This window comes from Crassostrea angulata, chromosome 9, assembly GCF_025612915.1.
Source record: "Crassostrea angulata isolate pt1a10 chromosome 9, ASM2561291v2, whole genome shotgun sequence".
NCBI lineage: Eukaryota > Metazoa > Mollusca > Bivalvia > Ostreida > Ostreidae > Magallana > Magallana angulata.
In genome coordinates this window covers 35,373,628-35,400,725 of record NC_069119.1, presented here as the reverse complement: position 1 = coordinate 35,400,725, position 27,098 = coordinate 35,373,628, and the positions used below count along the sequence as shown (strand labels likewise).

Sequence of the window (27,098 nt, the reverse complement as noted above, 5' to 3'; positions counted from 1 at the left end):
AATCTCCTTAATGGGGCCAGATAACAAAACTTTTATGATTGAATATTGTTCAAAACATCATTCTAAGCATCTTTTATTCTATATTGCTTTTCAAAATATTTGTCCTTTTTGAGATATATTCGATCGAAGTTTTGGACTTCTGGCCCCTTAAAACCCCTAATTACGTAACGCAGAATAAAAAATTTATAATGTATAGTTTTTTTTAGTGAAAGAAAAACATTTTTGCTTCTTTAACATATTACAAAATATTTCTCAGTAAAGGGCTATGGAAGAAAGACTTTAGAGCCCTTTTGGCCCCTAAATTGAGGGACCAGCCCCTTTTTCTTGTTATCAAACGAAAGCTCTTGTAAATATAAATTTTATTTGCTCTACATGTTATAGTAAAATATTTTCAGGAAAGGAGATAAAGAACGAAAACCATTAAAAATTACGTCGTTTTTTCAAACTCGATTTTCGGGTCCAGGCGAGCTTCGACGCCTTTGAAGCCAGACAACCATAAATGCCTTTAAACACATCTACAATCTTTTGTCTACAATCCCTGAAAATTTAAATTCAATATCTTTTTTCGTTTAGGAGGAGATAGCAGGACAAAATGACCCTCTAAAAATCACTAAAACGTCAATATCTCGCGAACGGAAATGACGTCATTTAAATAAAAAATTATATATAAGGTTTTTATGAATATCTACAAGATCTGAAATTTTCACGAAAATCGGTCGAGCCGTTTTCAAGAAATCGCTTGTACAAAAAAGCGTAAGAAAAAAAAAAATAATAAAAGGGAAAAAGAAACAAAGCAATAACAATAAGGTCTTCCGTTGGAAACGGAAGACCTAAATAAGAAAAGTGAAAAAGAAACATTACAATAATAGAAGGGTCTTCCGCTGAAGACGGAAGACCCTAATAATAACTAGAGCCGAGCTCGTTGCAAAGCAACGAGTAGGTCTTCCGTCGCAACTTCGTGTCGCGAAAGGATTGTCCATCAGTCTGATTAAAACACCTCCTTCTCCTGACACTTGTCAGAGCCTGACAGACCCTGTTTTGATAAAAGGTCATCTTTACACGACCATTTCTTCTTAACAATTAGAGCTTTAGAAAATTGATTGGAACTCTTCAAATGGAGACAAAATAAAATTAATTCATGCCTGTTTTCTATGTAACCTCTAGATTGAGTATTGCACCACTCATTAAACAGATAAAGGCATATCATTGCTAAGAAGGTGTTTATTTAGATTGTATGCAAATGTGGAGGTCAAGTGGAGATAGTCTGTTATTGATACAGGTCTATCAGAACCTGGCGAGTGTAAGGAGAAGGGAAATGGTTTTTAATGATACTGGATTATCAATATGATAATAGTAAGTTCAAGAAATCGAAAACGAGACTCAATTTCAAAGTATTATTTTCATACCAGGCAAGTTCTTCGTTTAACTTACTTCAAGTTTAGGATAACTTTAAAAAGTACATCATTTATGTACATGTATACAATCAATTTAATTATAATAAAAGTGTGGATGTAGTGGTGGGGGAAATGACCCAAAAATCAATTTTCTAAGCGTTAACTTAAGGGAAATTTTGGCTGAGAGAAAGGGGGGCATTGCTCCCACTGGACCATCTAAAAGGTACTGTTAGCAAGCTCACAAATGATATCCCCGCTAAGAAAGAAGTCATTACTCACGTATTTCTCTATCAGAGAATAATGGATGGTTCTTTTTCTTTAGTGAGTCCGACAAGGCAGGGTATATTTACAGGTCACAAGTAATCTTTATGTCAAACTCTAGCTTTTACTCATTTCCATTAATACAATATATGACACATGTTTAATATCACTTTGAACTTACGCAACTGACCCTGGGTCAAGTTCGTGACACATCATCGGTCATCAGGAATCTTTACATGAAATAGAAACTCCCGATGTTTTTCCTTAAATGACTTAGGGACAAAACATTACACACCCTCAGGTCATAAGCAATCTTTGTGTGAAGTAATAAATTCCAAAGTGGACCGGAAACAAATTTTGCACTTTTTCTGCCAGTGACCTTTACTTTGTCCAAATGACCTTGGGTTTAGGTCATGACGCTTTGTCAGGTAATGAGTAATATTTGTATGAAGTAAGAACACTTCCAATGTTTCTCCATCAGAAAGATATAGACCGGACACGACGTACGGACGGACAAGGTGATTTTTATTTACCCCCCCCCCCCGAATTTATTTTTGTGGAGTATAAAAATCCTTTTCGCCCGTTTTGTGCGGCACAAAAAAAGACATATTTTTCAATTATTTCTATTATATCACATATAAATATACATGTAAATGTATGATTTGTATTTGAGTTCTTCTCATCATCGTCGGAAAGGATAAGAAACCCTTGGGGTCCAATAATGTCTTTCATGGGCATTTGTCAATTTGCATCACTAAATGATTTCCAAGCGGTAAGCTATCAAAGCTTTTGAGATGTTACATGTAGATATTGAATTTCTATATATTTAAATTTAAGGTTAGGAAAAAAAACCACTTTTTCATACAGTAAAAAAAAATCTAAAATAGCTTTATGTACGCGTACACATAAATAAGAAGATGTAGCAAAAGCTATAAAGACTTTATTTCTTCTGTTCTAGACTTTTTCAGAGTTAACAAACTACAAATTAACAATCTCCCATTTTGACAAGCTAGATTAAAAATAAAATATTCAGCTGAGTTTTAGGTCACTTAATCTGCATTACAACCTCATACTACACAACTTCAATGATTTTTTTTTTCAATGTGCATATAACAATAAGTAAAATCCCCAAGAACAAATATCTATCGCAATTAAATGCATACCTTTTTGGGAGGCAGAAAAGTCGCTATATTATAGTCTGCAAGTCAATTGAACTACTACAATTATTTCAAAGAAATAAGAAACTGTTGACACTTGCAGTACTCTATATCATTACTTTTAATCCCCTGAACAAATTTTATTTAATCTTTGACTTAAAACTGTTAACTTATAAAACCAGAGACATAAATAACTTATTAAGTTATTTATGTCTCTGATAATATATATTTTATTCTGTTCATAACTATAGAAGTTTAGCTTGTTCAACAGGTTAATTTTTTATCCACATTCTCAGATTGCGATATCGCACCTTTAATGTGAGGTTGATTGACATCGAATATTTAGACACTTATTGTTTAACAATTGACCGCTGCAGTGAAAGCATCCTTCCAAATGTTACTCAATTATTTATCAATTGCTGATCTGCAGCCCGGGGGCAATATTCTGATCGCTGACGCGACACGAGATTTTCGGTCGCACGTGGAGCGGATTGACTTAGCATAGACTGACCAAATAAACACACGGGTGGGAAAGTGACATACATTAAGGAGAAAAATGTACACATGTTAAGTAGTAGCCAAAAATAGGTCTTCGCCACATTTTGAAAAAAAATAAAGCCCTTGCACTGTGATCATGAAACCGATAAAATCTAAACAAATCTTGTTTAAGAACTCATGTGAACATTCTAAAAATAATCACTAAATCCCTCAATTCTGGACAATTCTTTTATCGTGTCAGCCTCTACAGCCAATCGCAACTTCTCGGGCCTTTCCGGCAAGCTCGGAAAAACACTTCGAATGTTTTACCTAGGCGTCCATGACAACCCCCCCCCCCTTTTTTATAAAACTTGATATAATTACAACACATTTTATGATCTGTTGAGATGTGAGCTATACTTCATTAAAGGTATCAATATACACTAAAATATAACACAGAAACGACATACAAGACTTCTTGCCGATACTTATTTTAATGGGAAGCGACTCCATTTTGTATAAAATTCTAACATCCGGTGATGTTAATACATTAGAGGTGTATTTCCAAACTTGCCGGAAAGGCCAGAGAAGTTGCAATTGCCTCTACCGCATGTGTTAATTTGATATTTGATTTTTTTGTATCCTGCCTTGAACGCTTGGGGACTGTTTCATTTTCTATATTCGGCTAAATAATGCTTCCAATTTTGAGCTCTCTCTCTCTCTCTCTCTCTCTCTCTCTCTCTCTCTCTCTCTCTCTCTCTCTCTCTCTCTCTCTCTCTCTCTCTCTCATTTTATGTGCAACCTTATGAAGATGTCAACTACTTTCTACGATAGCTTTAAAACCTCTCAGCAGTATTTAGTGGAAATATTCGTGGGTAAATAAAAAAATCTTAAATTGAAACACAAGTCAATCTTACATGTACCGGTCAAAATCTCGAATAAACAAATAGTTGGAATCGTACAAAATATCAATAAACATGCACGTGTGATAAAGTACATGTAGAAGAACACGAAGCTACCGCGGATCACTTGTCCACTCGCGCGGGATCTCCTTGGCTATGTTCTAGGGGTGATCATTTTAAGGTTTAATCTTTGTGGTTTTTCGTTGTTTATCTATAACATTATTAGTACATGTATAGTTTGTAGAACATTTTAGAATTACAAATTCACTATTGATTTATGTCTGATGATGTTTCTGATTTGGAATAATATCGCTTATATCAATTTTTAGAGGGGCTTCTTAATTCACATTCTAATGTTTAATTAAATAAATTGAAGGTGAACAAACTTTAAGAACATAAAATTGAAACATTTCTTGTATATATATCTTGTTATTAGATAACCGCTTCCCTCTTGGTAGTGCAGCCGCGACCGATTTCCTCGGCCGACTTACGTAAAGGTAAAACACACATAGAGAGCTCAGAACCCAGGAAGATTTACAATGTTTGCAGTTTGATTACTAAACTCTAATTATTATAATTTTTTCCCCCTTTAATCCCACAGTTGATCTATCTGTCTGACACTGCTTCAGTTCGAGAATAGCATTGCTTTTATGATTAAACAGAACGATTTCTTATTGACACTCTATCATTTAATTCAAATTAAGAATAGTAAGCTTTAATGGCATTGTGTACGATTCTTGTGTTTGCGGCTAAATAAAATCACATATGACAGACGCGATTCTTGTGTATTAGATAACCGCTGACCGCTAGGTAGTCCAACCGCGACCTTGGCGATCGATTTTCTCGGCCGCGGGCGAGATGGGTTATGTAATGACGCACACAACAAAGAATTTAGGTCGATTTGAAATGCTTGCAGTAAAATGACTCAAATCTATTTCATGGAAGTTATTTTTTTTTAAATCTAGTTTATGTATCTCACTAGATAAGAAAAAGAACGTTTATATTTCTCGTTTTTGTTTTTCTTAACGGTTGTCCACTATAGGACCTAAACAGAGGTGACTCCAAAAAAAAAGGCTGTAAGAAAAACATGTACACGTATACTTTTTAGACACTTTTTCAAATGAATCAAAGCATCCCGTATATGCTGGTACACTTTCAGCTGTTAATTTATGTACGTTATGCGCACGAAGACGATTCGCTTACTTGCCAAATGAATACAGGTACATGTTAACAAGACAAGCTTTTTACACTCATATTTTGCATTACCGGTACAAAATAATTTTGTAACGACATTGATAACACAATAATGAACAACTTTTCTATCGACAGCTATAGCGAAATATTAACCATTTTTGAGTAATAAAGCGAAGACTTTTAAGGGCTCTAGACCCCTAATTTAAGGGGCAAACCCTTTTTCAATGGTGTCAGGTGAAAGCCCTTGATATTTTGCACATATTTTGTTCTATATGTGTTTAGAGAAAATTTTAAACTAAAGAGCTGCATAACAAAAACACACCCAAAAATCAGCATTTTTTGAAACACATATTCAAATTAATTTTTTGAAACATTAAAGGAGGAAAATTGTAAAAACAAAACTCGGAGGACAACGTTCAAACTCTCTATTTTTAAGATTTGTGACTTTGTAACACATGCTGTGAGCGGTTTCAGAGCCTTTGCGTGCACAAGAATGCCTATATTTTTTGGAAAAAGGGGAATTACTCGGTACCGGAAGTGTCGATTTCAACGATTTTCATTAGATATTGAGAAATAGTAACTACAAATAAGCTCTGAAAATTTGAACTTTATAGGACAACAAACAAGCAAGATATTTGAGTTTTAAAAAACGTCTAGAAGAAAAAAAAGAATAAAAAGAACTAGAGCAAAGCTCGTTGCAAAGCAACGAGTGGGTCTTCCTTTTATGTCAGAAGTAAAGCTAGAAGATCCTGTAAAAAGCAGAGCTCTTAAACCAATAACAAGAGTAACTAAAATAAAAAGATGAAAAAATCGGATTACTCCTGGTACGACTTAACAATTCCGAATGATTTTAAGTACGAATTAACAAAACCTTTTTTTGATTTTTTGAACGACTTAGCAAAAAAAATCCGAATGTGTTTAAGTACGACTTAACAATTATTTTTGGTACGAGTTAACTTTACTATAAACATTACGCTATTTTTTAAACCAAGGACGCGGAATCAAAATTTCCGGAAAAATCAATTTTTAAACCCCGATATCTCTGTAAGGCATCGTCCGATTTTAAAACGGCTTTCAGTGTTAGATTCAGCTTAATAAGTTCTACAAAACGCATATTCATTTTTGATTTGATCAGAAAATTCATTTTTTTCGAAAAATTTGTTTCACTTCCGGTTTCAACCGGAAGTGACAGACTTTCATTTCGAGCCTTATTACAAAAGTAAATTGACCAAATCATAACCATTGAAAATTTCAAGCCTCTATCTTAAAGCGTTTTTGAGAAACGCAGCGGACAAAATGACTTTTTGAAAAATTTAAAAATGACGTAACGTTAAAACGGAAGTGATGTTTTCAAAGAAACTTCATAAACTTTGAGGTATTATAATTGCACATAATCTCTGAAAGTTTCATTAAAATCGGTTGTAAACTTTTTGAGTTATAAAGCCGAAAAGGAGTCAGAAAAAAAAATAAAAAGAATAATAATAACTAGAGCAAAGCTCGTTGCAAAGCAACGAGTGGGTCTTCCGTTAATGTGAGAAGTAAAGCTGGAAGTTCCTGTCAGAAGCAGAGCTCTTAAACCAACAACAAGAGTAACGAAAATAAAAAGATGAAAAAATCGAATCATTCCTGGTACGACTTAACAAAATACGAATGATTTTAAGTACGACTTAACAAAAATCTTTTTGATTTCAAGAACGACATTAGAAAAAAAAATCCGAATGTGTCTAAGTACGACTTAACAATTATTTTTGGTACGAGTTAATTTTACATTGAAAATTACGCTATTTTTTAAACCAAGGACGCGGAATCAAAATTTCCGGAAAAATCAATTTTTAAACCCCGATATCTCTGTAATGCATCGTCCGATTTTAAAACGGCTTTCAGGATTAGATTCAGTTTAATAAGCTCTACAGAACACATATTCATTTTTGATTCGATCAGAAAATTCATTTTTTCGAAAAATTTGTTTCACTTCCGGTTTCGACCGGAAGTGACAGATTTTCATTTCCGGCCTTATTACAGAGGTAAATCGACCAAATCATAAGCATTGAAAATTTCAAGCCTCTATCTTAAAGCGTTTTTGAGAAACGGCGCGGACAAAATGACTTTTTGAAAATTTTAAAAATGACGTAACGTCAAAACGGAAGTGACATGGTCAAGAAAACTTTAACATCTTTGAGGGATATTTGTTTCACATTATCTCTGAAAGTTTCATAAAAATCGGCTGGAAACTTTTTGAGTTATTAAGCCGAGAAGGAGTCAGAAAAAAAAAGAAAAAGTATAATAATAATAAAAAGAAACCGAAGAATAACAAGAGGGTCTTCCGTTGGAAACGGAAGACCCTAATAATAGAAAGAAACCGAAGAATAACAAGAGGGTCTTCCGTTGAAAACGGAAGACCCTAACTAGACACGATCTCGTTGCGAGCAACGAGGAGGTCTTCCGTGCGATTTTTTGAAGGTTATATGACCTTGACTTTGATATTTGACCCTTTATCTCCTTATCAGGGCAACAATAAAAAAAAATTGATGGTTGAATTTTGTTAGGAACATCATTCTCAGCATTTTATTCTATATTGATTTTCAAAATGATGCTTTTTAAAATATTTGTTCTGTTTGAGGTATGTTATCAACGTTTTGTACTTCTGGCCCCTTAAAACCCATTAAAACCCCTTAATACGGAGTAAATGATAAAATAATTATAATATATTGTTAAATAAATGTGAGATGAATATATTGCTTCCTAAACATATTACAAAATATTTCTCAGTAAAGGGCTATGAAAGAAAGACTTTAGAGCCCTTTTGGCCCCTAAATTGAAGAGCTAGCCCCTTTTTCTTGGCATCATACGAAAGTTCTTTTGATATTAAACATATTTTGTTCAACAAATGTTCAGAAATTCTTTGCCGTTTTAGAGCTATCTGGGATAGGACATTTTAGGGGCTAACCCCTAATCTCCTTATTGGGGCCAGATAACGAAACTTTTATGATTGAATATTGTTTAAAACATCATTCTAAGCATCTTTTTTTCTATATTGCTTTTCAAAATATTTGTCCTTTTTGAGATATATTCGATCGAAGTTTTGGACTTCTGGCCCCTTGAAACCCCCAATGACGTAACACAGAATAAAAATTTTATAATGTATAGTTTTTTTAGTGAAAGATGAACATTTCTGCTTCTTTAACATATTACAAAATATTTCTCAGTAGAGCGCTTTGGAAGAAAGACTTTAGAGCCCTTTTGGCCCCTAAATTGAGGGACCAGCCCCTTTTTCTTGTTATAAAACGAAAGCTCTTGTAAATATAAATTTTATTTGCTCTATATGTTATAGTAAAATATTTTCAGGAAAGGAGATAAAGAACGAAAACCATTAAAAATTACGTCGTTTTTTTCAAACTCGATTTTCAGGTCCGGGCGAGCTTCGACGCCTTTGAAGCCAGACAACCATAAATGCCTTTAAACACATCTACAATCTTTTGTCTAAAATCCCTGAAAATCTAAATTCAATATCTCTTTTCGTTTAGGAGGAGATAGCAGGACAAAATGACCCTCTAAAAATCACTAAAACGTCAATATCTCCCGAACGGAAATGACGTCATTAAAATAAAAAATTATATATAAGGTTTTTATCAATATCTACAAGATCTGAAATTTTCACGAAAATCGGTCATGCCGTTTTCAAGAAATCGCTTGTACAAAAAAGCGTAAGAAAAAAAAAAATAATAAAAGGGAAAAAGAAACAAAGCAATAACAATAAGGTCTTCCGTTGGAAACGGAAGACCTTAACTAGAGCAAAGCTCGTTGCAAAGCAACGAGTGGGTTTTCCGCTAATGTCGAAAGCAACGCTAGAAGTACGTCTAAGAAGCAGAGTTCTTAATCTAGTAACAAAGAAACCTAAGTACAAAAAGATAAAAAAAATCGAATGATTCTTGGTACAACTTAACATGATCCGAATGTTTTTAAGTACGACTTAACCAAAAACCCTTAACCATTTCAAGAACGACTTAACAAAAAAAACAATGTGTTTAAGTACGACTTAACAAATTTGACTTCATTTTAGGTACAAGTTTACTTTACCTTGAACTAACATCTTTTTTCTTAACCCAGAATGCAAAATTAAAATTTATGTAAAAAATCAATTTTGTTTAAAACATAATTCTGAGCAACTTTTCCTCTTTACTGCTTTTCAAAAGGTTGACCTTTCGTACTGTGTGCTCGTTGCGTCATTAATTGTCAAAACTTATCGTAGTAAAGTTTACTTTACTGTTCTTCTGTGAATATTTTCTATGTAAAATTACTATGAACCAGACAACATTGAAATGGTGAACATTTCAAAGGGCCCCGCTTATGTTATTTCAGAGAATTCTGCTTTGACCTTGACCTATAACTTGAAATTTTTCCAGCTGGCATAGCACTTTTCCCCCTAACATACATGCATTTTTGTTCAATCTGACCAAGATTAAGCATATTTGGAAAATAATCTACTGTCTAAAACTAATTTTAGAAAGATCTGCTATGACCTTCACATTGACAGACTTGGTTCAAGGTCACTGCACGCCATTAACCAATAAACTCTGTAAAGGTAAGATATTAGCCAAATAGGGGCTAAAAGGAGAGTATATCTATGCTCTTAAAATATGGATATTTTTGTGATCTGAAGACCTTGACTCTTCATCTACAAATATCATTCGATGTCATTGCATATATTTTGAACAAAGGCATCATGTGGGTGAAGTATGAGGCTGATTGGAGCAAAGGGAGAGAAGATATACTCCGGACAAGGATTTTTAAAAATATAATTCTGGTATGACCTTCACAGTTTCTTTTCACTGAAAATAGGTTCAAGGTCACTACACACCCTTTCACCCTTTACTAAAAAGCTCTGCTTATGTGAAGTCTGCGCCAAATAGGGGTTAGTAGAAACTATATATGCTCTCAAAAAAGGATTTTTGCATGATCCGATATGATCTTCACCCGTTACCTAGAAATTTCATGCAAGGTCACTGCACATCGTTTAACCATAGAGACACTCTGTGAGTATTAGCCAGATTGGACCAAAGGGAAAAAAGATATGCCCCAGACAAGGATTTTATATATATAATTCTGCTATGACCTTAACCTTATACCTAAAAACATGGTTCAAGGTCACTGCACATCCTTCAACCAAAGGAACCCTGTGGATGAGGTATGAGCCAGATTGGGCCAAGGGGAGAGAAGCTATGCTCCTGTCAAGCCATCTCGGATGGACAGACGGTCAAATTGATCACTAGAAGGCGCCCGCATAAACATGCCTTTTTATCTAATTTAAAATAGTATCCATGTTATCTGCCCATGGTGAATAGTCATCAAAACCATTCATCAGCAGAATTTGATTTCCCTCCTTTTTAAGGTGGTATGGGACATCTGTCGATATTAATGTGGATTAAAGTACTATATAATTGAAAACTTTTCACCAGTTTAGAATTTTCAAATTTTACAATATTTAACCAAAAAATAGCTTTTAAAAATATTTGAAAAGGTAAAAATTGTAAAAACCCCAGCGGGATTCGAACTCATGACTTACAGGTTCCTAGTAAACCCTCTAACCCACTGTGCTAAGGAGTTAGGTGACCATTTTTGAAAAGAAACTACATGTACTTATATAATTTAACTTTATTTTATTGTTTATTTCGATAAACAATACGTCACAACATGGAAGTGTCCCATATCACCGTAAACTCGGAACACCTCTGACCTAATAAGATCGCCGCATTAAATACAAAGTTTGATTTAACTCTAATTTGTTTATCATCAAGAAATTCTGCATCACTGACAAATAAAGTTTTCTTCTGCATAATGAAATACCAATTAACTGACTATTCGGACAATAGCAAGTTTATTGTCCCATTCCACAGCAACTATTTCCCTTGGCTTTGCCTCATTAAATAGTTGCTGTCTTGGGGGACAATAAACTTGCTATTGTCCTCATACCCAGTAAATACTAAATAGGCATATAATATCCCATCCACCTACATTTCATGTTATATAACCTCCCGTTTGTAACCTTCAATTTCACTGTAAAGTCAACACATCTGTCATAGCCGCAAGTTTCACAATTTATTTCTGCTTCTCATGTACTTAAAATTAGGGGCCTTAATATTGCTTACCAATTCCAACAAGAGACATCCCTCTAACTATTGATAATCATTAAAATTCATTTCATGAATCTACGCAACAATGATAAACCTTCAAGTACAGTCACTCTCAATTTTACAAAAATATTGACGGTACTTTATCCGAAACTGTTCCTTGTACCTTTAAGTTAGTACACTAACATTTTTATGAAAAGACGGTTTGTCTTAGAATAAGAAAGCTAATGCAATTCTGAGAAAAAGAATACCACATATTGCCAATTCCATTGAGGTTTAATAAAAATATGGCCATTTAAGTGAACCCACCATTTCCAATTTCCTTTAGTAAACACAGATTTACAGGGTTCTCCATAGTAAAACATCTTTACCTGACCTTTTAGAGGTCAACTTTTGTTCAACCACCTTTAAAAAGAAACCTTATTCAATACAACATATGCCTACATGATATAACCATGATAAAAGCTTCACATCACTTAGAAATACCCTTACATGTATACCCCCCACCCCCCAATCTTTTGATTTTCATAAAAAGTCATGGTTTGAAATGTTTTACCTAATTTTATGAAACGTGTGGCAATTTCCTTGAGTAATTTCTCACACATATTTGAAAACAATCATCAATGATTCTAAAATTTGATCTTTATTTGTTTATTGTATGATTTGTACCATTTTAATTAACAAATAGACAGCTGTCATGCTTATGATTTCTTGTTTTCATGAAAAAAGTAAGCTAACAATCATATTTAGTGAATATCTAATCTATTCTGATTTCTAGTCTCCTTCTAACCATACTAAAACAGAAAGTTACAACCTACAAGTTAGACATCTGCCTTAAATAAGAATTAAATTCAAACACACCCAGGTAGCTGGAGACAGAGTTGATTTCAATGAAAAATGTTCAAATTTGACATGTTTTTCTACTTTTTTATGCATATATACCTTAGAAAGGTAGAAATAGGTTGTTTCTTGTTCATTTCGAAATTAACTAGAACTGTCCTAATGGGACTAATACCCCCGCTAGGCTAATTTCAAATGGGACAAATAATTGAATTGAATAATAATTAAGATTTGGAACATATACAAAAAAAAAAAATTCTAGAATTGTAAAACAAAAAAAAAATAGTTAAAGAAAAATTAAAATCAAAATTGTCAGAATTTCACTGTAAATACATATCTATAACAGTAATACATTTACAAATGTATGTATTTGATGATATATTTTTTTAATTTAATTGATTTAAAGAAAAACCAACAAAATGACAATAACCCCTCCCTTTGCAGTGAATAGATATACCGGTAGCCAAGCAATGCTCTTCTGTTGATAAGACTTTCAATATCTTTCTAATAAGAGTCTTGACAGATGCAATTAGTTGTTTCAAATTTTCCTCACTTTCTCCTATGGCACAATTGAACTCCATATCAGAAAATTGATCCCTTAAACTCCCAAAACATTACCATAATTACCATACTATGTAAAAATATGTAAAAAAGAAAATTTAATATTGCAAACAATTTTAAAATTGCCAAAACACTACAATCATATCAGTAATTTTGAATTTCATTTAAATTAATGCCCAATAGGGTCACTTCATCAAATTACTTGACAAATAAATTTAAACAACCTCTATTTCTTTCTTTCTTTATTTCCTCCCAAAGGAGATTATCATCTTAAAATAGCCCCAAAACCATCATCCATTTTACAGATTATCAATTTCCCCTAAACACATGCTCCATCTGAACCATGGCTCAGATAATGGCTCCCTTGGGACAAATGAATTCAGCCACACTTGTCTTTGATGTTCTCGTTAGCTCCTAAGAATTTATCATTGACAAACAAAAACTTTGCATTGTCAGTTGATAGAATACTTATAAAAAATAATTTTTTTTTATTAATTAAGACATAAAGACAAAAAACTCCATCTGGATGTATTTATATAAATATATTTTAGAGTGTTTTCTATTAATTAATTAATAAAATCTGTAAGGATTACCTCCCTTACTTTTCAACATTAGTGTACAATATATAGAATAAGGAAAATGAAAACTGTCATAAAATCATCAAATCTTGTCTGATCTTAAAAAAAATTGCAGGTGCACATCTTCAGATGGTGTTCAACATATGTACAAATTTTCAAATTGTTCCATGCAGTAATAAAAAATTCTATATGGGGGACAAAGTTGCGTCTACAGACAGACGGACAGACGGACAGACGGACAGACAGACAGACGGACAGACGGACAGACGGACAGACGGACAGGGTGAAACCAATATACCCCCCTAAACTTCGTTTGCGGGGGTATAATTATCATAGCAGATGTTATTTCAAAGTCAAATGTACATTTACATATCCTACATGTAATCTTAATGCAGACAATTAAATAGAGGGGGGGGGGGGTTCAATTATGTAAACACATCTAAATATCTTTATGAAATAAAAAATAAAGGAAACATAATTGTATGCTTTTATTGAAAAACAAATTTTCACAGCAATTATGAATTTCTTTAAACAGCCTTAATTTTGTTTTCATAATTTCTTATCAAACACAAACCACAACATGGCATGATGCTTTCTTCAAGTTCCATTATTATTCATGCATTATCGGATTTAATTTGAATTACCGGTAAATAGTCTGTAGAACACAAGGAATATGCATGTGGATAGAGGTGACAGGTTAATCTCAGGAGCTGACACACAAGAATCAACAGGTACCGGTAAAAGCCATGTGGTAACAAGAGTCTGTTTTGAGCTGAAATAAATAAAAAAAATAATTAGCTGTGTTTACATACATGTACTAGTAATAGCTGTGTTTACATTAACATATGCATAGTATTTCTGTAAAAAATACACTGACCATGCAGTGTAATAAGTATGACATATCCCAATACATGACATAACATTTAGGCAGAACAAGATCAAAAATTTGCATATCAAGTCATAATATAATATTAAAAAATTTTCATAGGTATAAATACTTATCAAATTGAGAAAGAGAGAGAGTTTGAGAGAGAGAGAGAGTTTATTACCGTACTTGTAGTGCAACAGTCAATATTTCAATTCGTAAATTACAAACGAATATTACCCACCGAACAGCGTCAAAGTACATGTACTGGTATTAGCTTCTGGTATACCATTTTTTATCAATTCTACTGTGTTTTTTTTTTTGGCAAATAAATTTAGCGTGGGTTTTTGTTTATTTTCTTATAAATTACATGTTTTAAAAACAATACTACATGTAATAAGCATAAAACATGTATGAGTAAACTTAATGAAGAATTTTTAAAAGATTATTTTTCAAAGAATGTGGTACATTACATGTATGTCAATCTTTATAAAACTAGCGTATATTTCGTGCGCCATAAATTGCAAGTTTTTTGTAAATATCATTTACTTGCATGATAGGTATATATGGTCTAACCAAAATTTTCTTCATAAAGCTACAGCTGTATGTACCACATATATGTTTTGTCACAAGTATACATTTAAAAAAAAAATACCCAAATTCCAACAGTTTAAATAAACTCAACTCATTCTCTGATAAGTTGTGTTTTGTGCGTGCTAACTTATTTGTCTGCTGCAACAGCAGCCAATCAGCGGTAAGCTGAATCCACAAAAATAAAGTTTGTGTTTTAGGAGCGGGTAAATTGTTTATGCGACACTGTCAAGAAAACCACACCAAATAATAACAAGAAACATAAATATTCACTTAAATGTATTCTGTTGTAAAGTAAAGGTTTTTAACACTTATTGCATCTTGCAAAACATGTGATGACCTTAATCATCTGTCATATATCTGATATACATGTATATGTAAAAGATGGGAGAAATAACGACGGAACAAAGTGGGATTCGAACCTGGCCCTCTGAATCTCTAGTCAAGTGCTCTACCAACTGAGCTACATGTATCTGGCACTGGTATTCAAACCAGTCTGACCGTCACATTCCTCCCCCTTAAATGATCTTCACCCTCGAAGATCATCCCTTGCAGGATCGAGTTAACCTGTTAGTTCCAGGGGTTGGTCACAACACCAATATTGTAACAGGATGGGAGAAATAATGAAGGGATTTGAACCTGGGCCCCCTGAATCTCTAGTCAGGTGCTTACCAACTGAGCTATCTGGCACTGGTAATATTCAAACCGGTCTGATCGTCACATATATAAAGAATTATTTTAAACAATGTTGTTCAATTAAAAATAACACTCGCAACCTTCAGTTTTTGTCTGTAATTAATCAATATTGGCGTGCGATCAGTTCTCGCCGAGTACCATTTCTCACCAGTGCATTGTTACGTCATTTTATCAACACATAAAATTATATACGAAAATATGATGTACTAACAGTGCAGCAGCGAGAAATGGTCCTCGACGAGAACTGCTCGCACGCCAGTACTGCCAGTAGCCAGATTAAAAAAAGAGAATAAAAAATTACATTTAAAACATTAACAAGGACAATTTAAGTACACATCATAACTGCTAAACAAGAAAAATTATGTGAACTGGTAGAATGGTAGGCATAGTTCTAACTTGTAACCTACATGTACAAGTACATGTACCGGGTACCCGTTGGTCTGCTATACCTCTTTAATGATACAATGATCGGCATCATAAAGATATTAAAGTCATGTTTTAACTCTGAAGTCTGAAGTATACAATTTTATTTACTTGAAGTTATGTCTACAGGGTATTCATGACTACATTTGGAGTCCTCTGCACAAGAATATATGATATGTTTCTAATTAGACCCTGCTTTGAATTTTGAGTTAAAAATTCACAATCTGTTATTTTTTTAAATAGATAAATTCAGTTACCCTTTCCAGTACCCCATGAACCTCGAGCGAGTCTAAACACCCATGAAACATGTAAAAATTACACGTTAGTAAACAAACACCCACACCATAACAATAACATCTAACAGTGTGCACGTACTTACATGTACATCTATACTATATACTAAATTTTAACCAGTTAACAAGAAACTTTAAAAGGAGTAAAAGCCTCACCTTCTTCAGTAACATCCACATAAATCACACACTTTAATGTCCATCTTTTCTCCTTTATTACTCGTAGCTTATCAACGGCTGATCGTCGACAGAGTGGCTGTCAGAATTTCCTCGTAAACGATTCACACGAGAAAAATATCCTCCTTAAACAAATATGTAGTATTGTTCCCTGTGCATGTTCATATGTTTCACAGCAAATTGAAAATGCATGTGTACACCGAAAGAATACACAACTTCTCTTCTGCATTACGGCTCTCTCTTTTCTACAATGCCGTTCGTTACTGTTTACATTCAGCGCGCGCGCGCGCGGGGTCACAAACAGGGGCGCCCCGACAAATAGTTGCACATAGAACGTTTAAATGTGTGTTCATTGAATTCATAAATGATATAGATGAAAAAAATGAAATTGAATCACAACAATTTATCTAAGACGCAACACAACGTAATGCAGTAAATGCCTGGGCCTTAATGTGGCATTTGTTCGCTTGTGTGTCTGTGTAGACATATTAACTCGTTCATGTACGATTCTCACATATTTGTTTTATGAAATTTGACAAAAAATATAGGACAGAACTTGTTTAATTTGATACCAAATGAGATTATTTAATATATTAACAATAACTAAATTAATTTTTTTTCATAAAATGATAACGATTTTTGCTATCAGAAAAATACGTGTATGAGCTGCTGACCCCTAATTATAGGGGCCAGCCCTTTTTTCTTAATTTTAAATAAAAGCTCTCGTTATTCTAAACAACTTTTGTTCTATATGTATTAACAAAATATTTTTAGTTTAAAGGTTATAATACAAAAAGCAACAAAATTTCAGCCCCGAAAAAATCTTAAACTTTGGCGACAAATAGCTCAAAAACTAACATAGAAATTACCAAAATTTTCATGCCAGCAAAATTATAAAATGTTACCGACAATTTCGCCAAATTTCATGCATCTATCATCTGTAGTTCCCGAGATCAACTCTGGACAAAAGACCCCCCAATTTTCTATTAAAGGGCAATAACTCATAACCGGAAGTGAATTTTAAAAATTTGAAAAAAACGTCTAGAGATATTAATATCATCTACGTACCCTGAAAGTTTCATAGCAATCAGACAAAAAATGTTCGAGAAATCTCGTGCACAAAATTTGCGGGGAAAAAAAAAATAATAATAAGAAACAGTAGAATAACAGAAGGGTTTTCCGTTGAAAAACGGAAAACCCTAATAAGAAAAGTGAAAAAGAAACCGAAGAATAATAGAAGGGTCTTCCGCTGAAGACGGAAGACCCTAATAAGAATAAGAAAAGTGAAAAAGAAACAATAGAATAATAGAAGGGTCTTCCGCTGAAGACGGAAGACCCTAATAATCTTAACCAGCACGTCTTCCGTTGGAAACGGAAGACCTTAATTACATGTAATAGTGGAGATACAATATGTATATGACCTTTTCGCCGCATCAGTTCTACTTTCAGACGTTTCTTCCAGGCACAGAGATGAAATCCCTGCACAGAAAAAAAAAATTAATAAAAGTTTTTTTGATAAGTTTTTTTTCCGGACATAAGGGTTTCTGTGTTGCTAATTAATCACCAACCAATGACTATTTCCTTAAAATAAAAGGAATTATTAAGTCCTTTGCAAATCATACAGTGGCGGATCATTCAAACAATAAAATGCTCTCTTTGGTGATTCATGAGGGATATGAAGGTGGCGAGATTATAGAAAAAATACATAACCCGCGTTGGCGGGTTATGTTAGAAATTATTGAATGGTCTTAAGGTCCAAATTCTCCGAATTTCTTGTTCGATGTCTGCTGCGTCATTCATTCTTATTTTCCTTGCGCATTATTTCAGCTGACTTTTGAACAATAACCAACATTTTTTTAATAATATTAGCATCCGGTGATGTGACAGGCCACAAAATTTCTCGATTCATATTCTCAGTAATTTAGCACGGATCTTGATCGCTTTACTGGTGTATTGTCATCGTCAACGATAAAGTCATTCTGTGGAAAATTTCGGGCAACGATTTTATTTTTGTGATCGGTTTGGGCCGATCACAGATGTGTACATATGAAGCATCTGGCAAATTTTACTATTTGCATCTTGCACTGCAATGACAGCTTCATACAAAATCATAAGTAGATTACTAAAAAATATTACTAGTATTCTAATACGTTTGCCTTGAGAGTAAAACATTTATACAGTTGCGTACAATGCATACTGCTTCAAATCACATTTTTCTTTACATGCATAAGAAATCAAAAATTCGCCGACTAAAAGTAAAATTTATTCATGCCTTGCTATTTCGGAAATCAACAAAACGGTGCGATATACATTAATCCAAGGGCGTAGCGTGCCCCATATATATGTGTAGGCAACAATCGAAGCCGAAGGCTTCAGTGACGAGCGCAGCTCGGGTGGGGGTAGGTGCGGAAGGGGGTCACAAATTAAAGGGATTGGGAGTAGGGGACCTCCCCCTCGAAAATCTTTACAAGAAAGACGCAAAATTAACACTTTTTAGAGCAGACATTTGCTAGTTATGTATGTTTTAAGGGACCGATTATGTAAATTTAAAATATTTTATTTCCTCTGTGTCCTCAGTCTATTCATTCATCTAGTAATAATCAAATATAATTTGTTTCATTAATTAAATTTAAGAGAAATCATTCATACACCGTATCCATAACCTACTCTGCATGTATTCTGTAAACAAAACCAACAACCGCGTGCCATTGTAGCGCACTCATTTTGCAGTTAGGCAAAAGGTATGTGTTTTGCAGTATAAGACTATAAAAGTTTATCTTTCGGTTATCTCATAAATTGTCTTTTGAATTGTGTGGTTTTGTAGCCACATGAATGGGATTCAATTGATTATCTTGCTCTTTCTTTAGAGGGCATTTTTCTTCTAATCTGGGTAGTTTATCTAAAGGTATGGGGAGGGTAGCAGCTGGACAGTTGAGAGCTGGTGGGTTTAATATGGATCAAAACTGAACATTATGTTGTCATCTTCAGGCACGTAGCATCGTTTTTGAAAGTGGGGGGGGGGGGGGGGCAGACTCGTCCAAAAAATTTTGACAAGCAAAAAAAAAAAAAAAAAAAAAAAAAAGGGAAATGTTATGTTTCCCAAAATCTTCAAATTCCTAATCCGTTGGGGGGGAGGGGGGGGGGGGCTGGCTTACTATATAACTTCAATTTTATTACTCATTTCCTTATTTTTATATCAATTTTTTACATATTCCCAAAAAAGTGGGGGGCCAACTCAATGATAATTCCATTTTTTATATGTAAATTTTAAAAAAAATTGTTGCTGCGAGAAAAAGTGGGGGGGGGGGGGGGGGGCAGGCCCCCCCTGATGCTACGTGCCTGATCTTCAAGATATTATGATATTTTCTGTGATTTAATTTTTTGCAAAACTGGAAATTTGGCGAGTTCACTCTGACATAAAAAAAACCCAAACTTTAATATATGCCTCATTTACCTCCACTCCGCTACGGCCGTGTAATCATAATTATGCTTACTGCATGTACCGTAATGCTTTTGCATTTAACATTTACATAGCCGAACAATGATATTACATGCCGATCATTCCTTTGAAAGGAGCACTTGTTTATCCCTTACACCAATCCCTAAAACTGATGAAGTTTACCTGGGGCACAACAGACACAGATTTTATTTCTACCTGATTAACTTCCATTTATCCCGTGTGTTATCCTTGATTAGTTTGAGGAGGCCGGGTGGCAGGTACAATGTATATCTTTAATTTAAATTTCACTGTTTATTTTTCTTATTTTCAATTCAACCTTTTACATGGCACAATAAAATTGTGTGTGTAGGGGGGGGGGCTCCATGTTAATTCATTTTTTTGTACATGTATGTAAATTGAAGAAAAATCTTTGCTGCGCAAAAAAAGGGGGCGGGGTCTTCCCCCCACCCCCCGATGCTACGTGTCAGTAATGACACGGTATATGCTTACCTAGCAGTGAAACCACCACTATGTAACATTGTCGCCGATGTCTTTACATTTTCAAATAAAACAGCGTAACCTTGAATTGACATTGAGTCAGATATATAGCAATCTTACGTGGTTGATGCACTATTACTATATATGCATATAAGGTATCGCTGCCGGGCAGCAGAAAAGCAATAAAGCCCACTGCAAATTGCATACAAATATGTTGCACAATGTTTGCGCAACATTTTTAATTTTTGTTTTACATTTCAATTTTCATGCATCACTGACAAAGGGAAATGGGTGATTTTATAAGATGCAATCCTGTTTCCGCTAGATAGAGGTCAAGTAAATCTGCTTGTTTCCGTATCAACATACACACATTTAAATCTGTTTATGTCATTGAATTGACACACGGTCTTATATTTGCTGTCAAATTGCTGTGATGGGTTAAATACGATTGAAGAACAGGTATGTATTACATCTATTTTTTGCAAACTGTCAACAAATTACATGGATTTGTTTTGTAACCTATAATTGTAACTTTGATTAACTAAAGCTAGAATGAATTTCATCAGTTACATACTGTTTGCAAGCAGAGACAGGTTAATGAGTTTCGTAGGTTGCAATTGGGCGATTAATTTTTTCCACGAAGCAAAAACTACCGTTTTTTATTTGAATCAACAAGTTTTAAATGCAGGTATGGGTGTTGTTTTAAAAATATCGTTTATTTTACTATATTTTTCATATACTTAAAAAGGCAACGAGTTGTGCACATTTCAGGAATTTCAAAGTCTATAAACAAAGAGACAACTATCCCGTAGAGTTGAGGGTACATGTAATGGTCCTGTCCTCAAGCACATGTGCATTAAGATGGTACACTATGGAAAGCCATAGCTGAAATTTAATACCCCCCTCTGCTTCTAGATCCGCGCATACAGTTAGGAAGATCACTTTATGTATCTTGATATTAACATAGAACAATTTGATTTCTACTTGCTATCGTGTTTTAAATATGTATGTAATTCTTTGGAGCTTTTTGAATTAATAAATCTAATTCTGTTTCTTCAAAAACGTTTTAAATTGAGGAGTTAATTTGCTCTTGATTGTTATTTAAAATAATTTTAATAGCATCCATATAAACGTGGTGCTTGGAACAAACTTATACGTATTTTGCTGATTCATACATTATTGCACAGCTTGCTTTTAACGATGTCGAACAATATGTATATATATTTTGAACACGACATATTTTACAAAAAAAAATACATTAACTTTATCGATTAATGCGTTACTTCCTCGTTCAGCAGCAAATGTTTTAGCTGCAGATCTGTAGCTCTCTGGTTGAAAAAATTCGGATAGACAAGCTGCAGATCTGTAGCTCTCTGGTTGAAAAAATTCGGATAGACAATTTGTCTATCCGAATTTTTTCAACCAGAGAGCTACAGATTTGCAGCTACAAATGTTTATAATGTGAACAAAGTCGGTAACGTTGAAAAAATCAGCACACATGTAAAATATTACAATGACAAGCGTTTTGAAACTTATTTATCCCGACATCATTTATTTTCAAAACCATCGGAAAGGGGTATTACCTTTTCAAAAATTGATTTAAAAAATACCAAGCAGTTAGTCTCGGTGATTATTCGGACATCCTGCGTAACCACTCGGCTATACTAGACACGATGAAGTTTGCTAAGTTTTAAAACACCGTTTTTTAACTTCGGAGGTTTTTTTCGAAGTTTATAATCTTTAAAAATATGCCTCTTTGAAACAAAAATCGGATATGCCATGAAACCAGTCACATTTTTCAGTGAAACCATTTTACAATTTGTTTAATGCATGGGGGTCTTGAACGGGGGTGGTGGTGGGTTGCGGGGAGGGCCCCGCCCCAGAAAAATTAAAATTTCTTAAAATTTCTATAAAATTACCAAAAATTTGCCTCGAACCCACCTCCCCCCACCCCTTCGACAAACTTCAGTATTCATCGCACCCCCCCCCCCCCTTCCGAAAATTTTGTATTGATCCGCGTATAAAATGGTCCTATAAAAATGATATGAAGATATCTGCAACAGCTTTATGGAAAATAGCACAGGAACTGCAACACCTTCTTTGTAGGATTTAAAATACAAAAATACATGCCCGGTGAGCTTTAATTTTATACAGTGGATGAAACAACCATAAAAAGAGGTTAAGACCAACCAATTTCTTTATTATTTCTTAAAAATCAAATTAACTTTAAGAAAAATTGCATGTAAAGCTTTCACCACAATACATAAAGGTTTTACCACCATACATAATGGTTTTAATTCACCATAACATGATGTTAGTACTGCATATAATGAACTTATCACCTAATGTGATCAAGAAGTTGCACTGCATAAAAGGATTTTGCAACTGCGCATGAAGAGTGTACCATATAACATAACGATTGAACAATAGTTAATTATGAGTTAAGCTCTGTATGAAATGAGTTTATCATATCATATAAAGATTTATTCATAGCATATAATGAATAAACTACTGCACATAATGATCTTACGACATAACGTAATGATGTTACCACTTCATATAAAGATTTTACCCCTGAATATAATGGTGAAATAATAGTATATAATGATGTTAGCACTGCACATAATGATGTTAGCACTGCATATAATGATGTTAGCACTGCATATAATGATATTACTATTGCATATAAAAAAAATATACCAATTCATATAATATGAAATTGACCTTAAGGCAGCTATGGCATTCCATAGTACACCAACTCCATATCGTGAGGTACTTCCAATCAAAATAAACAATAAAACCAAGTTTAATTTTATAATGGTTTCTTTCCAAATATTGTTACCTTTCGGCGTTAGCGCATAGAATTAGAACGTTAACTACGAGTCTGTAAGTTATGAGTTCGAATCCCGCAGGGGATTTTTTCTGTCCAAAAATGTTAAAAATAATTTTTCTGGGGTCAAATTTGGTAAAAAATTGAAAATTCGAAACCGGTGAAAGTCTCTCTCTCTCTCTCTCTCTCTCTCTCTCTCTCTCTCTCTCTCTCTCTCTCTCTCTCTCTCTCTCTACAATGTAGACAGTTATCAAATCCTGCTCATTATCAAACAGGATACGTATAAAGTGGCCTTGTCTGAACAGTCATCGACCGCCGCCCCGGATTCTCCATCGATGTGTTGAATAATCCCCCGATGAAGAAAAATCATGTCGGACATTTCTGGTTGGAGAAACTCGGCATTGTGTGGGTTCTATCAGAAATGGATGGCTGCTCTCGTTGTGTTCCTGATTCCATGCATTCATATTGGTTTGTTTGTTAAACTTTACACGTGCGGATCTAACAAATATCAAAAGGTTGAAGGGCGGAAGGGAGTTATATGTTGATTTATTTTGTTTACTGGGTACGGTGGATTGTTTTCTTTGTCCTAAGGTTGGGGTTATAGGCCTAATTTTAGTCATTTCACTATGTAAATTTGATAGGTTCGAAATTTCAAGAGGTCCCCCATTCTAGATTTGCGCAAGCTTATCAGGATTTTCTTTCAATTACTTCAACCTAACGATCTTGGTCTGTTAGTAGCAGTGTCATGTTGTAAATTCAAAATTTACAAAATTACAGAAATATTACTATACAAATAATTATTATATAATTAGTTAATTGATTTAAGAGGGAATATTCAAACCTCATGAATCACTATATATTTATATAAAGGAAGGGGGACGGCTATTTATTTTTATTTTTATTCTTTATATATAATATGCGAGAGAGAGAGAGAGAGAGAGAGAGAGAGAGAGAGAGAGAGAGAGAGAGAGAGAGAGGAACGTAATAGGTGCATACTAGGATATGACATTACATTTTACTTATATAACTTCTAATAAATATAATTTTACTTATATTCTATTCAAGGTGTTGTGAACAAAATGCTTTGGGTCCCCAATAAGGCCCCCGTAAACAGGACATCGTGTACATGTTCTTGTTTTGATACGGTATATAAAGGTAAGATTGTACTGTCGAATAGTTACATGTAGAACAAAAGACAAAATGCATAATATTTTAATATTTCTATACCAAAAAAAAAGGTATACACGATAGCGCTATATTTTGACAATTTAATTCACTATTATAAAAAACGAAACGATCAATCCAACATATTCCATGCAAATATAAATAAAAAACGTAATTCTAAAATTTTAATGCATCTCATGCACAACCCCCCCCCCCCCCCCCCCCTTTCCGGGTCTAATAATGTGGAATCGTTTAATTTTGTGGATTGTCAATTCTCTAAATGTTTGTGTTTTAGACTTAAGTTTGTGAATTTATCTATACGACGAATATGTGAGAAAATGAAAGTTATTCTAATGGGGTTGTAAATAATTCGTAAAAGAAAAAAAAAACTCACGAAAATTTAGCCATTGCCAACAGTAATATTTCCACTGTAATATGTCATTGTTTTTATTATAATGTATACATGTGCTTCATCATATTTACATGTTATACAATTAAGTTTCTGTTTTTGAAAACAATTTTAGGCTCATATGAAAGTCCAGGAAAAACTGGTTACAAACACATTTACTTCAACGCCACATTTGACACGCTAATCATATGGATAATGACGTTTGGAACAATCATTGTAGCATACGAGGCTTTCAAGCGTTTACTTAACCTGTACAGCGCGGGAAATTTAAGATGGAGGATGTTGCTTCTATTCATTCTAGATATTTATCCGAATTATTTTTCATATTGGGTTTATTTCAACTACACGAACGATGGATTCTATAAGCAAGTATATCACCAATTATTCTTCACGACAACGGAGCTATTTTCGACATGGAATGTCTTCCGGTTATGCGCAAAAGATTCAAAGGTGGAACCAGTGGCAGCAATGTCTATAATAGTCATAGGATTGATTCACATTATTTTAGGAGGAATTGATCAGTTTTTTGCACAGTTAATTCTCCTTCAAGAGCCATTTTACAGAAGGATTCGCAGTTTGAACATCGTATTACCAGATATTCTACATGTGGTTTTAACTGTACAGGAAATGGCAATAGAAAAACAAACGTCGTTCAGACGAATTTTTACGCGAAAAGAACTTTTGTGTGGGTTATTTTTATTGATAAGTGGGCTTTTGATTGGAAGGTTTGTTTTCCGTTAAAATCATTTCGTGATATATTGGATTATTTTTTTTTTTTATAAAGATAGCAAGCACAACATCTGCTGGCAGTTAATGTTTGTAATTCTTAATGATAGTATTTTGCATTATGTGCACACTGTGAATGAAACATACCATTAAGGTCCTCGTTGTTCTTCAATTTTTTATTTCACAGGTATACATAATGAACATGCATTTCACAACTTAATAAAAAAAAAAAAAAAGACTGTACAATGTGTGTAATCTTATGAAAATAATCAAAATATGGTTGTTTTTTGAAACAAGATAAAAGTTTATAACTTGGTACTTTATATACACACATGTTCACGATAGTATGTGAGTATTTTTGTGAGGGTTAAAGAACTTTTGAATCTTACGGCAAATATTGAAAGAAAATAATTATACCTTCTTCTTTATTTGTGTTTTGGCATTTCTCAAAACAAATAAAAAATGTCAATAAATCATAATGATGATTGTTGTATTGAAATAAGTTGATGGGGTATAGGTATATTATTGAAATATGAAAAAAAATGAATACACTAAAGGCAAAATGCATAAGAATAGTAGTTTGACTCAACTCTCAAACTAATTCGATATAAGCAAGTTCATAAATTGAGAAACAAATGTCAAAGAAATTGAAGTTCAAATGTATTTTACTTTACAAAAACTCTATAAAGCAAAAAAACATAATTCAATAACAATATTTGATATAACTTTTCAAATCAATCGGAATAAGAAGGCAAATGAGTGAGTGAAATATTTGAACTTTTCATATTTTTTATCGTAAAAATGCAAAGTAGATACGTATGATTTGACCAAGAGATCAAACACATCTTTTATACAACATACACATTAATAATATGTTAAAAAATAAAAAAAGTAATGAATTATATTTATATATATTCAAACATTAAAACACAATTGAACCTATCAAAATTTAACACAAAATCAAAAATGCATTGGTGTATTATTAGTTAATGAATTTTTACTCGACAATATGCATAACATTTACCCATGTCATATATTCTTGGATAAAGGAACTGTATAACAGAAAATTCTAAAGAAAAAGTTCTTTTAGAGGCTAAAGCACACACTAAGCTAGGGCATACAATTTCTGATAACATTAATTAATAGCGAGCGCAGCGAGGCGGCGCGAAGCGCCGCTCGCGTAGCGAGCTCCATAGACAACGTGTACGAACGGAGGAAATTCGAGTTGAAATCTGCACATTGTTCAAAGAAAATTTTGTGGACATGCGTGAAAATGTTCTACTATCCCAGTGATCCTTTGCGGTGCATAGCAACATGGTGGAATAGGAGGTGTTTCTACGGAAAATTCTTACCTCTACATCGCATACATGATTTTCATTTAACAATAAAAAAAATCCTTCTAAAAACATTACAGTAAACAACGCATAAGCTTACGTAAAAAAAAAACCTGAACTTTTGCTGTTTACTATGACGTCACAAAGATCTCGCGTTACATTTA

At 33.7% G+C, this 27,098-nt stretch overlaps 1 protein-coding gene and 1 long non-coding RNA gene across 2 annotated transcripts; one reads left to right on the top strand and one right to left on the bottom strand.

Annotated features, from left to right (window-relative positions):
* Positions 1-13,996: 13,996 nt before the first annotated feature.
* LOC128163808 (uncharacterized) lies at positions 13,997-16,784 on the bottom strand. The gene is made up of 2 exons (XR_008240864.1): positions 16,517-16,784; positions 13,997-14,264 (listed from the first exon to the last, which is right to left on the bottom strand). It is a non-coding gene; the product is annotated as an uncharacterized LOC128163808 (long non-coding RNA).
* Positions 16,785-20,750: 3,966 nt separating this feature from the next.
* On the top strand, positions 20,751-25,646 carry LOC128163397 (uncharacterized). The gene is made up of 4 exons (XM_052827002.1): positions 20,751-20,930; positions 23,577-23,769; positions 24,367-24,456; positions 24,990-25,646. The coding sequence occupies exons 2-4, from the start codon at positions 23,670-23,672 to the stop codon at positions 25,613-25,615; spliced, it is 816 nt and encodes a 271-aa protein (XP_052682962.1). The 5' UTR covers positions 20,751-20,930; positions 23,577-23,669; the 3' UTR covers positions 25,616-25,646.
* The last annotated feature ends 1,452 nt before the right edge of the window (positions 25,647-27,098 follow it).